We start from the raw sequence: 12175 nt of genomic DNA on the forward strand, positions 1-12175 counted from the left end.
CGGCCCAACGGCTCCCGCCACGCCCCGCGCGCAGGCTCCGCCTCTCCCCCACTCTCCAGCCGCCGGGGGCGAGAGCGCGGCAAACGAGGCGCCCGCTGATGGCGTCACGGCGCGCGGCCGCTGCATAGTTGCCCGAGCAGAGCGGCAGGACAGCTGCAGGGGGCCTCGGGGCAGCGTTTATTTACAATAAACTCGGGTTAAAAACACACGGCACCCCAGCGCGAACCGCTCCAGCCCGTCCCCTCAGCGCAGAGCCCGGCAGCGGCGGCTGCTCCCTCGGTGCAGCGCCGCCCAGCTCCATGCGGTAACGGCCGCCAGGCCCCTTCACTGCCAGGCACGTATGTCCGTTGCAGCCGTTGGCACCGGCTCGGCTGCGGTTCCAAAAGGCGAGGCGAGGGGGCTGCTGTGCCCCTCAGTAGCCCAGCACCCTCTTTTCAGGCAGCAGCACGGCAGGTCTCAGTGCTACTTCAGCCAACTCCAGTCAAATCCCTGCAAGAAGAAGCAAGGAAAGGGCTGGTGAAGGAAGCAGCTGCTCCATGCCTGAGGGCAAGGCGGTGACCGAAGGGTTCTCGCTATTGCGTGGCTCTCCTTGAAAGAATCATTTTGAGGGAACAGCTAAAAAAATCCTCCCGATTTCACTGCTTGGTTTGCCTCCTGTGCAGAAGTCCCTGTCCTCATTACAGCACTCGGGCACATCACAAGCTGTACTGTGAAGTCGCTTTGGAAATTATAGTCTGTGAATACATGATTTTGGGAATTACATTCTGTGTCTGAACAGAACCTAGTGCTACTGGTCCTACTGATTGTACAGGTACTGCAAGAACACCAAAGAAAAAGAAAACTAAAGGCTCCAAGTCATACTTCTGTAAGAATAGAGAAAATAATCTTATAGCTATTCTTTTTTTCCTCTGTGTTTTTCCAAGTGAATTGAAGAGGACAAATTTCATGTTCTGCTGCTTTTCTGTTGCCTAACTTCTGTTTCATGATGCAAGGAAAGCAGGAAGGAAACCAAGCATAAACAATCTGCAATGGACTGTGCACTTAGTCACATGGTCTAAACTTTTGGGCAGACCTGTGCGGTGAGTTGGACTTTATGATCTTTAGGGGTCCCTTCCAATTTGGGATATTCTATGATTCCATGATTCTATGCATCAACAATCCATATGCTGATCTGCAGAGCATAATGCCACCACAAGCAAACAATCTTTCTGGATTAAAATATACCAGAGACAGATGCTGCACCTTGGAATGAGAGGCTGGAGAGGACAGAGATCAACAGATAAGTAGGCAGTCACAGGTCTGCTTTCTCCTCTCCAGCAACAGCAAGGAAACACAACAGGAAAGATTGTATTACAGAATTGATACCAACCCTGTCAGGGCTGAACAAAGTATTCAATGGCCAATGGCTATGCATAATTAAGGCAGTTTTCTTGCTCACATAACTACTTTGCATTATTCAGTGGCTAATTTCATCCCTCATGCATATTGCTCAATGCCTTGGTATTATGAAGTTGTCTGCAACTCCTACTAATGAGTTTTCATTTGCAGATGAATTTTCATTTCACTGAACTCATCCTGAATAACTTAGTAACTCCAACAAACTCACTTCGCTGTTTACTATGTTTCATAAACAGCAGAACATTAAAATGTCTATGAATTAAAATGTTTACAAGAGCTCCATTTCAAACATCTTCATTTCTCCAACCCTCTGCTCCTTGCTATTTCAGCAGTTACAACTGGTAAACAGCTTTAACTTTTTATCTCATGAGAACAGATGTTAGCCCTAAGAAGACACTATAAGAAGCTTTTTCAAAATCCAAGGTATAGCATGCCAACAGATCTTACTTCTCCACAGATCAGTGACTTCCTTAGAAGACTGCAATAAATCTGTGAGACAATTTCACGCTGACAGAAGCTGTATTGACACTTCTCCTTGATAAAAAGTTTGATATACATGCCTAATTGTTCTTTTCTCATTGTATTTATATAGGTGTTTCTATGATATAGCCTCCAAGATCAGGTAAGAACCTTTTCTAGAAACCTGGTGTTCTGTGGTGCTCTTCATCCTCCCAGTAAATGAGCTCTTTTAAGCAGTAACTTACCAGCCTTCACCAGTAGTTCAGGAACAGTTTCAGATCACATCAACGCTTCTGGGTGATCTTTACTTTTTTCACGTCTTGGTATTTCAAGCACAGACTAATACAAAAAGCCTTCCTAGGACTCTCTGCTTCTGCCACAAGGAGAGCTTCATTTAATAATCAGAAAAGGGCTCTCAGAATTGGAGAGCCCTGCTCACTCCAGTGCAGGGATGACTTTGCCCCATCCTCCTTTGTTGCTCAGTAGAGCAACACCCAGAGTTCAGGGAGCAGGATGGTGAAGTTTGGTTTCTCTTTGATGTGAACCAGAACAGTCTTGTTGAAAATGAAACCAATATTCTGATCAAACTCTACCCGCCGGAGAGTCTCGCTCTGTGCAGTCTAGCCAGCTGACACTTTTCCAAGTACTACTTTCCATAAGGACCAGCATGTTAGCAGAGTCCAGGGGAGTGAAAGACATCATGTGGCAGCCACATCAATTTGCATAATTATAAATTAGCCTATTTAAGGAGGAGTTATCCGCACCCCAAGAGGATCTTGTGGCTTTTAAAAATCAGGTCCTCAGAAATACACCGACAGACTTACCATCATGCTGTTACTCTGCTCTTGTCTTGCCTCCTGTAAAATACTGCTGAAGCGGTCGAGATAATTCAGATTCTCTTCTATCACATCAATAAAATCTTCCCTGTAGGGAAAGCATAAGAAGACTGATTTAAAAGACAATTAAAACTGATGTCAGTAGGCCCTGCACTGAAGAAAACAAAACAAAACAAACAAACAAAAACAACACAAGAACTAATTGTTCTATGCAACTGTAGGAGGTGCCTTGTAGTGCACAAAACCTGCATTGAGGTGGCATTGTGCAGATCCTGACACTGGATTTGCTCTTCAGAGGCAGTACACAAACCACACTGAAATCCAACCTTAACAGAACCTGGGAAGCAAACTGAGTACAAAGGGACTGGAATTAAATCTCTCAACTTTTTGTAGTGCCTCACAGAAAAGCCATAGTTCAAGGAGGAGCTTTGCCAGAGATCACCCGCTAAAGGGTGATCAATGCACATCCCTTGGAGGTGGAATTTGCCCTGCAGCAGCAGACAGAAAAGACAAAGTAGCAAGAGTTGCTCAAGTTTCAAAAAACGGACTTCCAGCAACAGCCTGCTTAGAAAACGTGTACCTTCAGAACCTAAATATTTCCCTGACAACCAAAAAACAAAGAGATGGCCAAATGGTTTGATAAATTAAATGCTTGTGTTTATAACCCCTGCCCTCGTCAACAAAATCATCATGGCTGCAGATCGAGTGCTGAGCAGTCTTTGAGGAGTATCTTCTTTTTGTTAGGCTGACTGGAAGTAAAACTATTACTGAATTCAGAAGAGCAGGAAAAAAAAAAAAAAAAAGACAAAATCCAAACCCCTCAGCTCCTGACAACTCTCCTACTTCAGCTAGGACTAGCTGATAGACCTTAATAAAGTTATCCAACCACAAGACTAAGTAATCTGACATGAAATAAATTAATTACAGTGCTAGCTGATGGAGATTCCAAGCTGTAGCTGAAAGTAGTTTGCAGAACTTGCACAGGACCAGAGTGTGAAAGTTTGTGAATAAAGTTAACCTAACTTCTGATTTTTATAGCATTAGTAACTTACTAGGTATTGAAAGCTTTTTGAGAAGGATTAAAAAAACAGATATTGAAGCAGATGGACTGCTTACTAATAACCCCAGCTTCAGACATCCATTCACACAATTAAGACTTTTTAAAATTACTGAAGCTGTCTGTAACAAGCAATAAATATAGTCTGATTTATCTAAGACTTCTATGAGAACTTGGGTATGAAAAGAAACCGGCCAAAGTCTAATTTTGCTGTGGTCCCCTGGGTCACTGTTGTGGTGTAGCTGGAAGGAAGTTATTTAAAAATGCCAGTTAGGAACTGAACAATGTTGCCTTCGGAGGCAATACAGTATGCCATAACACTCCTTGCCTGTTATCCAAAAACCACCACATGGGAAGCGAAGACATGTCAAACGGATGGGGCCCCAAACACTGAAGACTTCAGTGGCAGAGGACAGGATTTCAAAGTGTACACACAAACAATAGTTACACTGGCTCTTTCTCTGCAGCAGCATCCTTTCCCCATAGTTCTTACCCATCTTCAGGAGTTGCCATAGGTGATAGCGGGTGAGGAACATGTTCCGAGGAGCTCTGGGGGAGCCAGGTGGCTGCGGAAGTTGAGGCTGCCCCTTCCAGGCTGGAGCTTACCAGTGATCGAGAAGAGCTCTGAGTCTAGGAAAAAAAAAAATCGATTTGCTGTTATAGACAAAATGAAGTTCCCCTGCAGCCTGTGGACAGAACCATCGTGATGCTGGCTGTCCCACTGCAGCCCATGGAGGAACCCATGCTGGAGCAGGTGGACGTGCCTAGAAGGAAGATGCAGCTTGTGGAGCAGAACCCATCCTGGAGCAGGTTTGTGGAAGCAGCTGCAACCTGTGGGGGACCTATGCTGGAGCAGTCCTTTCCTGAAGGACTCCATCCCATCCAAAGGAGCAGCTTGGTGTTATATATGTTCATCTGATTTGTGTCAGTATGGAACAGTGCTAGGGCCGCATGGTATGATAAATGTGACCTTCTGTCTTACATACCCTTGTATAACCACAAGTCTAAGAAAAACAGAATGGTTGATGTATATAGTTCTTGTACCTTGCAAAGGAATTTGTGTCAGAAAATATTCCTCAAATCTATGAACCTATTTGCTTTTGTTATTCTGAACTCTTATTTCTAACAGTTACAGCCTTTTTTATCTTCTTTGTGGTTGATTTAGCACTGCTATAGATGTGACTGTCCCTGTGAATGGCCTGTGAGGAATGTTTTAACTACTCGTGAAGTGTCAATAAGAGAGCTATTTGTGTTTGTATGTTCTTTCTTTGAAGTCTGGGGGTTTCAGAACAACTGCTAACAACTAGTGACTGTTATGGCTTCTGAATGGGACACTATGCAAGCCTCTGATATCTGGCCAGGAGATTAAGAAGAAAAAAAAGAAGCTGAAGGACAGCTAGGAGACAAGACTTGCAGGGGATGCTCTGTAAATTTGACATGCTGCCAAGGAGTACAAAGGGGAAGGACAAGAAAAAAACTTGGGAGAGGAAGACTACGAGCCTTCAGCATGAAAGACCCCTAAAGACCCCCAGAGGGACCACCGGAGACCGATGCGCATGCTCCAGTAGGAGGGACTGGATCCCGGAAGCTAATTATAATAACCTTTTTTTTTTTTTTTTTTTAGAAGTAGTAATGAATATGTATTAGTCTTGGAGCATAAAAATCAGCTACTTGATGTAACTGGTGTGCGTCCTGGTGGAGCGGAGACTCCCGGTGCACCCAGCACTGTTTGCTTACCTCTATTCTTTTAATAAATTGTAAACTTTCATTATAATCCTATTTTGAAGACTGAGCCATTTATAACATTGGGAAGCAATGCATCCCATGGGAGGTACCCTGCACTGCAGCAGGGGAAGAGCACGAGGAAGAAGGAACATCAGAGATGAAGCATTATGGACTGACTGCAACTCCCATTCCCCATCACTCGTGCTGCCCAGGGCAGGAACAAGCAGAAGAACAGAGATCAAAGTTGAGTGTGGAAAGAAAGGGAGGGTGAGCAAAAGTGGTTTTATTTTTTCTTTCCAGTTCTCACTGTCCTACTGTTATCAACTGGCAAAAAATTAAATTAATCTTCTCCAAGCTGAGTCTGTGACAACTGATGGTAATTAGTAAGCAATCTGCCTGTCCTCATCTCCAATCACAGGTTATTCATTTTATTTCTCTCCCTGTCCTGCTTTGGAAGGGAAGTGAGAGCACAGCTGGGTGGGAATGTGGAGGCCCACCCACTGCAATATGCCATGTCCTAAACTGTGAGCCATGCACAGCAACAACAATTTTGAGCGTGTAAAGGCTATGTTTCCTATGATAACCTTAAATGTTAGCATGTGGAAATCAGGAGATTGTTTTGGCCCTACAGTCACTAGAAACAATGCATAAAAAGCAGTGTATCCTTAAAACACCTTATACTATTCAAGAAAGCACCTATTTCACTTTTGCAGCAATACTATCATAATGATAGGTTTAAAAGAGCAGTCTGGAGTTCACCTATCCCAGTATATGTCCTCTGGTGCTACATGCTCAGAGAACATAAGAACAAGGCTCATGTCGTGCCATGCCATGTGTACTGTACTCCAGCCTCCAGCAGTTTGCCATCTGAGGACTCACTGGAACCAACAACTCTTTTACTGGACTTCTTTTCCATTAATTTGTCTAGTGCCTTTCTAAATCTGTGTGAACTATTAGCATCTCAAACTTCCCTTCTCTACAGGAAAGTACCGGTTGTGTGGATATATTTTTTTTTTTTGGTCTGTTTTGATCTTGTCTCTTTAGTTTCATTTGATGTTCCCTGGTTCCTGTAATGGAAGGAAGAGCCAACAACTAATCCAAAAGCTACTTACGCAAGCAATTTTGAGCAAATGCCATATCTCCCTTTGTCTTTTGCCCTGCATCTGCATCACCGAGTTATCAGCTTCTTTGATGTTATTTAAAGCCACTTCAATCTTTGGAAGCAGGTCAATAATCTTCTGCTTGCAGCCCAAGAGCTTGCTGAAATTAAAACAAAGCACAGTTACTTTTCTACTTGTGTGGCAATATGCTTTGGCAAGACCAAGGTGGCCTCATCTTGGGATTCATGAAAACGCCTGTGAGAACAGCCCTTTCCCTTAGCACAACATTGTGATGCAGGTACAATAGCCACAAGACTGGAGAGGCCCCTGGACTTTTCTAAGTCCAGTTAAGACTCAAAAAAGTGGGCAGACAACACACAATACCCAGAATATAAGCTATTCTTATACGAGATACAAAAATTGGTCCTAATGACAATGAACAACAGAGAAACTCAACCATGGTATTTTAATTTTCTTTGGTCTGTGCTGGTCTCTGTGGGATGACCGTACTTTAGCTAGCAACTTTTTTTTTTGTGGCATAAGCTACATCTGAAAATAAAACTAGGTCATGTTTTGCTGATTACTGAGATCTACATATTATTTCTTTTGTTGATCTGTTTGAAAATTTAATGAACAAATCAATGTTACCTTCTCAACTGTTACAATGTTCTTTAATTTATTTAAAAAAATAAAAATAAAAAATCCCAACCTAAGCACTGGCAGAATTTGTCACATTTTAGAGCAGCCTCTTGGACGCTAACAGTACAAGCCATTACGTTCTCCCCTTTTGCTACTAGTTGCATACATTAGCTGCATTTTAAAAGAGCTAGGTGGAAATTCAACTCTGACAAAGGAGCAGAACTAATACTGCTATGAGAAGTTCACATTTGTGAACACATCATCTGGGTTCTGTTCTCCATGGTTTTCCTCTCCTTTCCTGCTACAAAGATACAAATATGGAAAGTTGCGTTTGTTTGTTTTTCTGCATAAATACCTAAGATGGCCAAAAAGTTCCTTGAGAACTCGGTCTTGACTCTGAACTGTCTGCACAATAATCTTCACCATGTCCGTGCTGTCACTGTAGGCATGATCTGGAAGGGACATCAATCACCATATAAGTATAATACTCTTCAGTGAGGAGCCACTGTGGATACAAATGCCCAGCACCAAGGAAAGTCACTGAATACGTGCAGTCACATAAACAAACATAATTAAAAAATTCTGAAATTAGCTAAAATCTCTCATTAGGCACAGCTTTTCCTTAACGTCTCTTCTCTCCACAGATATGTATACAATTCCAGCAACTCTTGCTGCCCAGATACTGGTTTCAATACAGTCTGCAGGTGGCTGCCAAACACATACGTAACTGACTCTTCCTGCTCATGAGCTACTATGTTCAGAACACCTAACACCCAGACATGGGGCTCCATCCAGTACAATTAAGAGGTAGAAGCAGGAGAAGAAAAGAGACTGCCCTTTGACTGGAGTGATGACAGAGTTCTTCCTGAATCTGCGGGGAATAAAGGACTACCCTGTAACTGGGATAGGAAAAAAAATGCCTGGAGGCAGACAGACTTCTTCAAGGCTGATGCTCCAAGTCTGAAAATTGTAGGACAAACTCATGTCTGAGGAACAGTGCTACAGGAATTTGGGAGAGCTCTAGGCTGAGCAAGAAGAAATCAGCTTGAGGCATGCCCTTGAGTCTGGTTAGCTTTAATACAATAATTTTCCTTCTCCTAAACATTATTTTCAGGGTTGCAGAATTTGAGTTCAGAAAAATTAGCAAAAATTAGTGGTCAGGTACAAATTCAGAACAGTCTTTGAACAATTTCCTTCCATACCTGGTGGTCTTGTTTTTAATTGCTTGTACAGGTCTATGGCTCTCTGTTCCCTTAGAAAAGAAGAAAATTATTCGTACATGTATCAACAAAGAGATGACTCAAGAAAAAAACAAACAACACAACAACATTATAATTAAGTTATGCCTTGCTGAACCTCATACATTGGAGATGCCGCCTTCCATTGCAAGTGCACAAGTATGGTATTTGGGATACAGTTAACAGTCTTCCTGTGATGGAAGTCAAGACTTCCCTAAAAGCAGTCTCTCTTTTCCTGTGATTATGCATTTTCTTCTCAGACAACCACAGTAACTGGAGGTTATTTTTAGTGTCAAATTTTCATGTGGCTCAGATATGTATTCATTCTGTGGTATCTCTAATTGTGAAACTTAATTTTCAACTATAGGTACTTCTGCACAACTGCCTGAAAAATTATTGTTCCTGTTCTGCTTACTTTGCCTGGTCAATTTCACAGTGAAATTCTGCAAACAGAAAGATAGCCATATCAAAAACAATAGAACAATAGTGTTTTTCTTCTTCCCATTAAGTCTATGTTCTTTCTCTCAAATATTTCAAAAGAAGCCAAACACTGAAGCTTCTACCTTTGAACAAATCTTCACTTCTAAATCAGAAGTTGGTCATAAACAATCAGTTTAGCCAGTTTTGACACTGCACTTTAGGCTCTCACCAGGCCTCTTTCGTTAACTGCCCCTAGATCACCCCAATATGGTTCCATCGCGCAAGCTTCTTCTCATGTACATTGTTTCCAGCATACTGGATAGTTATCTATCTTGAGACTCATGCTTAAGGCAAGGATAGGGAAGAGGTGCTCTTTTCTCCTCATTAAGAACAGCAGCACAGAACTTCATCTTCATAGTGTTAGACTAGCATAATCAACAGCTTAGGGCATGCTTTAAGCACCCTGAAAATAGCTGATGCAGCCTTGCATGGTCCAAATACTAAAAACAACATTTTAGGAGGCACACTCATTAGTTTAAGCTGATCTGAATATGGGCTACTGCTGCAAGAGGTGGCTTCTCCCTTCCAGCACTTCCTCTCTTGAAAAAAAAAAACAAAAAACAAACTTTAGCTGATCTAGCTCTGCAGAGGGACAGGGGAGAACATGCCGTGAACAGGCATGTTTCCTCTCAGAATATTCAATACAGGTTAAATTAACAGATCTAACCTTGGTGGTTATTTGACCCCTCTTTTATAATTGTCACTTGTGCTCTCAACAACAGCTTGAAATATAATTGCTTCCTAGCACTTCTTAACATCAGTAGTATCTGTTCACTCTTTCATGTTTTAATGCTTTTTAAAAAACAAATACTCAAGTTCCAAAATATTAAAGTATTCATGAGTTTTTAATTATCCTTGCTCTGAAATCATACTAAAGCTATTTAACACGATTTTACAACAAACTCCTAACTTTCACATGAAACATTGTAAATTCACTCTTCCCCAGTGCCAAAAGAAATCTTCTGCATTTTCGAGACCAAGATATTCATATCTTGGGCCCATCCTATTCTTAGATGAAGTCTCACAGTCAATGACAGAAAAGCATCCTGTTTTCTCCAGCTGTGTTCTCCAGGTTTCCCCAAGTCTAGTTATTCTGTGGCTGCAGTTAAGTTAGATAAGCTAGGTAAGCTTGCTCCTGTGACTGAATGCTAATCTTTCTTGGACATCTAGCTTTCTGACAAATCAGTGTCAATCTGCCTTGCCATGTTGCTAACTGATCAGTTGATCTTCAAGAGGAAGGCGGAGCATACGTCAAAGAAAGTGGGACTTCCTCTCTTACCAGCAGAATGATCTTAAACCGATTGCAAAGCTACTCTGCATACTCAGTTTGCAAAAAAAAAAAAAAATAAAAATTGAGGAGCGCGTTTCTAAAGTGCTGACAGAACAGCCATTACAAAAGACAGAAAATATTGCTCAAACACCAAAGCCCACAAAATCCATTCATGTACAACAAAAACAGCAAGCAAAAGACTTACAGACTCTCCATGACTTCTCCTTGGCGTCTTGCGTATGGACTCTTCTGAAGCTCCACAATCTCTGTGTGCAGAGCCATAATCTGTTCATCTAGATATCCAATATCTTCAGCCTAATGGGGAAACGTAGCTGCAAATCAAACTGAAGGAGATAGAAATTCCCAGAATACACACTTGTGTAACAGGCAGACTTCAGGAGACAAAGGCTCTTCAACATGGCTGCTGCTGTAATAACTGAGGTCATTATTAGTACCTTCTCAGTGATGATACCACCTCCATTCACATCTCTGACAATCACACTGGATGAGAAAAAACAACTTCTATATAAATCACAGTGCTTTAAGATGCACACTTCACACACACGCAGGCTCTACAAATGTTCTAGCAATGGAGAATTTTTCCCCTGCTCTTACAGAATGAATGAAGGATGTTCTCATTTATTTTATACCTCCATATGCCGGGGGCGTAAAATAAATCTGCATTTTGGTCTGATATATTTCTAGTATTTCACACCTTCCTCAGAGCAAGGTACCAACCTCATACCAAGCCCCCCACATGACTTAGATGAAGCAAACATCAAGAACTTCTTGAGCATGAGGACTAGCCAAGTGGTGCCTGACACGCACCAGAGATCTCTGGTAGCATGGTAGAGAAGACACAGGCTAACATCTTTGTACCATGGACTGGGCACTGATCACACAATACAACTGGGTGGCAAAGAAACTGCCTTCCTGAGAAAGTATTTTGCCATATTTCAGCTTTTTCTTTCTGTCTTGGGGTTGTAGGATCTGCAGAAGGAGTATTTTCTAGAATGTACTTGGTGCTGAAGCTGCAGAAGTACTTGGCATGAGGCTGTATAAGTGGGATGTGACCCCTTGACCAGAAAAGGACATCTTGGAAGTAAAGAACAAACCAAGAAGAGAAGAAGTCACACATGGTCAAAAGAGAATCAGATTGTGAGAAAAATGTGAAGTAAACCATGTTGTCAGAGTCTCTATCTGGAGCACGATGGCTCACAAACTGTGTCTCACAGAAGTTAAGGTGCTCTCTAGATAGTCTAAGATACCACTGTATACTACACGGTAAAATATTTTCCATTCCTGATAAATCTTATGTGGTGTGACCAGTTATTGGACTACACAGCTTGAAGACAGAACATAATTCTGATTCTCTGAAAAGCAAACAGATGTTGATGCTCTTGGTTTTCTGTAAACCGCCATCAACAGCTTTCAATTATCCTGCTAGAAGCAGCTTCCATTCTATCTTTCTTGCATTCTAAAAGGAACTGTATTGGGTTTATGTGACAAGGTTTTCGTAGCAAGGGGCTATAGGAGTGGCCTCTGTGCAAACAGACCAGGAGCTGCCCCCATCCTGGACGGAGCCAGTTCCAGCTAGCTTCGAAACGTACCTGGTGCAATAGCAGAGATGCTATCAGTGGTGCTGTCATAACCTATTTAAGGAAGGGCTAAAAATGCAGTGCAACAGCAGTGAGAGAGGAGTGAGAAAAGTATGAGAGAAGCAACCCTGCAGACACCAAGACCAGTGAAGGAGGGAAGGAGGTGCTCCAGATAGGAAACCAGATGTTTCCCTGCAGCCTGTGGAGGAGCATGTCAGAGCAGACATCCATGCTACAGCCCATAGAGAGCCCCCAAAGGAACAGGTGGGTATGCCCTGAAGGAAGCTGCAGCTTCCATTAGAAAAGAAGAAGCAACAGCAATAATTTGACAATAAACTTTTACACTCATCCTACTTCCAAACCTAATTTTCATAG

The 12175-nt window shown here is 42.3% G+C and overlaps 1 protein-coding gene across 1 annotated transcript in view; it reads right to left on the reverse strand.

The window, feature by feature from the left end:
• Positions 1 to 160: 160 nt before the first annotated feature.
• The window catches only part of CHUK (component of inhibitor of nuclear factor kappa B kinase complex), a 31250-nt gene continuing 19235 nt past the window's right edge, over positions 161 to 12175 (reverse strand). The window contains exons 15-21 of the mRNA XM_084289751.1: positions 10408 to 10517; positions 8417 to 8466; positions 7570 to 7666; positions 6588 to 6735; positions 4244 to 4380; positions 2682 to 2781; positions 161 to 489 (exon numbers count right to left, since the gene is read on the reverse strand). Coding sequence (XP_084145877.1) covers positions 463 to 489; positions 2682 to 2781; positions 4244 to 4380; positions 6588 to 6735; positions 7570 to 7666; positions 8417 to 8466; positions 10408 to 10517 — 669 coding nt within the window. The 3' untranslated portion in view covers positions 161 to 462. The remainder of the gene's footprint in view (positions 490 to 2681; positions 2782 to 4243; positions 4381 to 6587; positions 6736 to 7569; positions 7667 to 8416; positions 8467 to 10407; positions 10518 to 12175) is intronic.

Source organism: Netta rufina (genome assembly GCF_964035555.1).
Source record: "Netta rufina genome assembly, chromosome: 7".
NCBI lineage: Eukaryota > Metazoa > Chordata > Aves > Anseriformes > Anatidae > Netta > Netta rufina.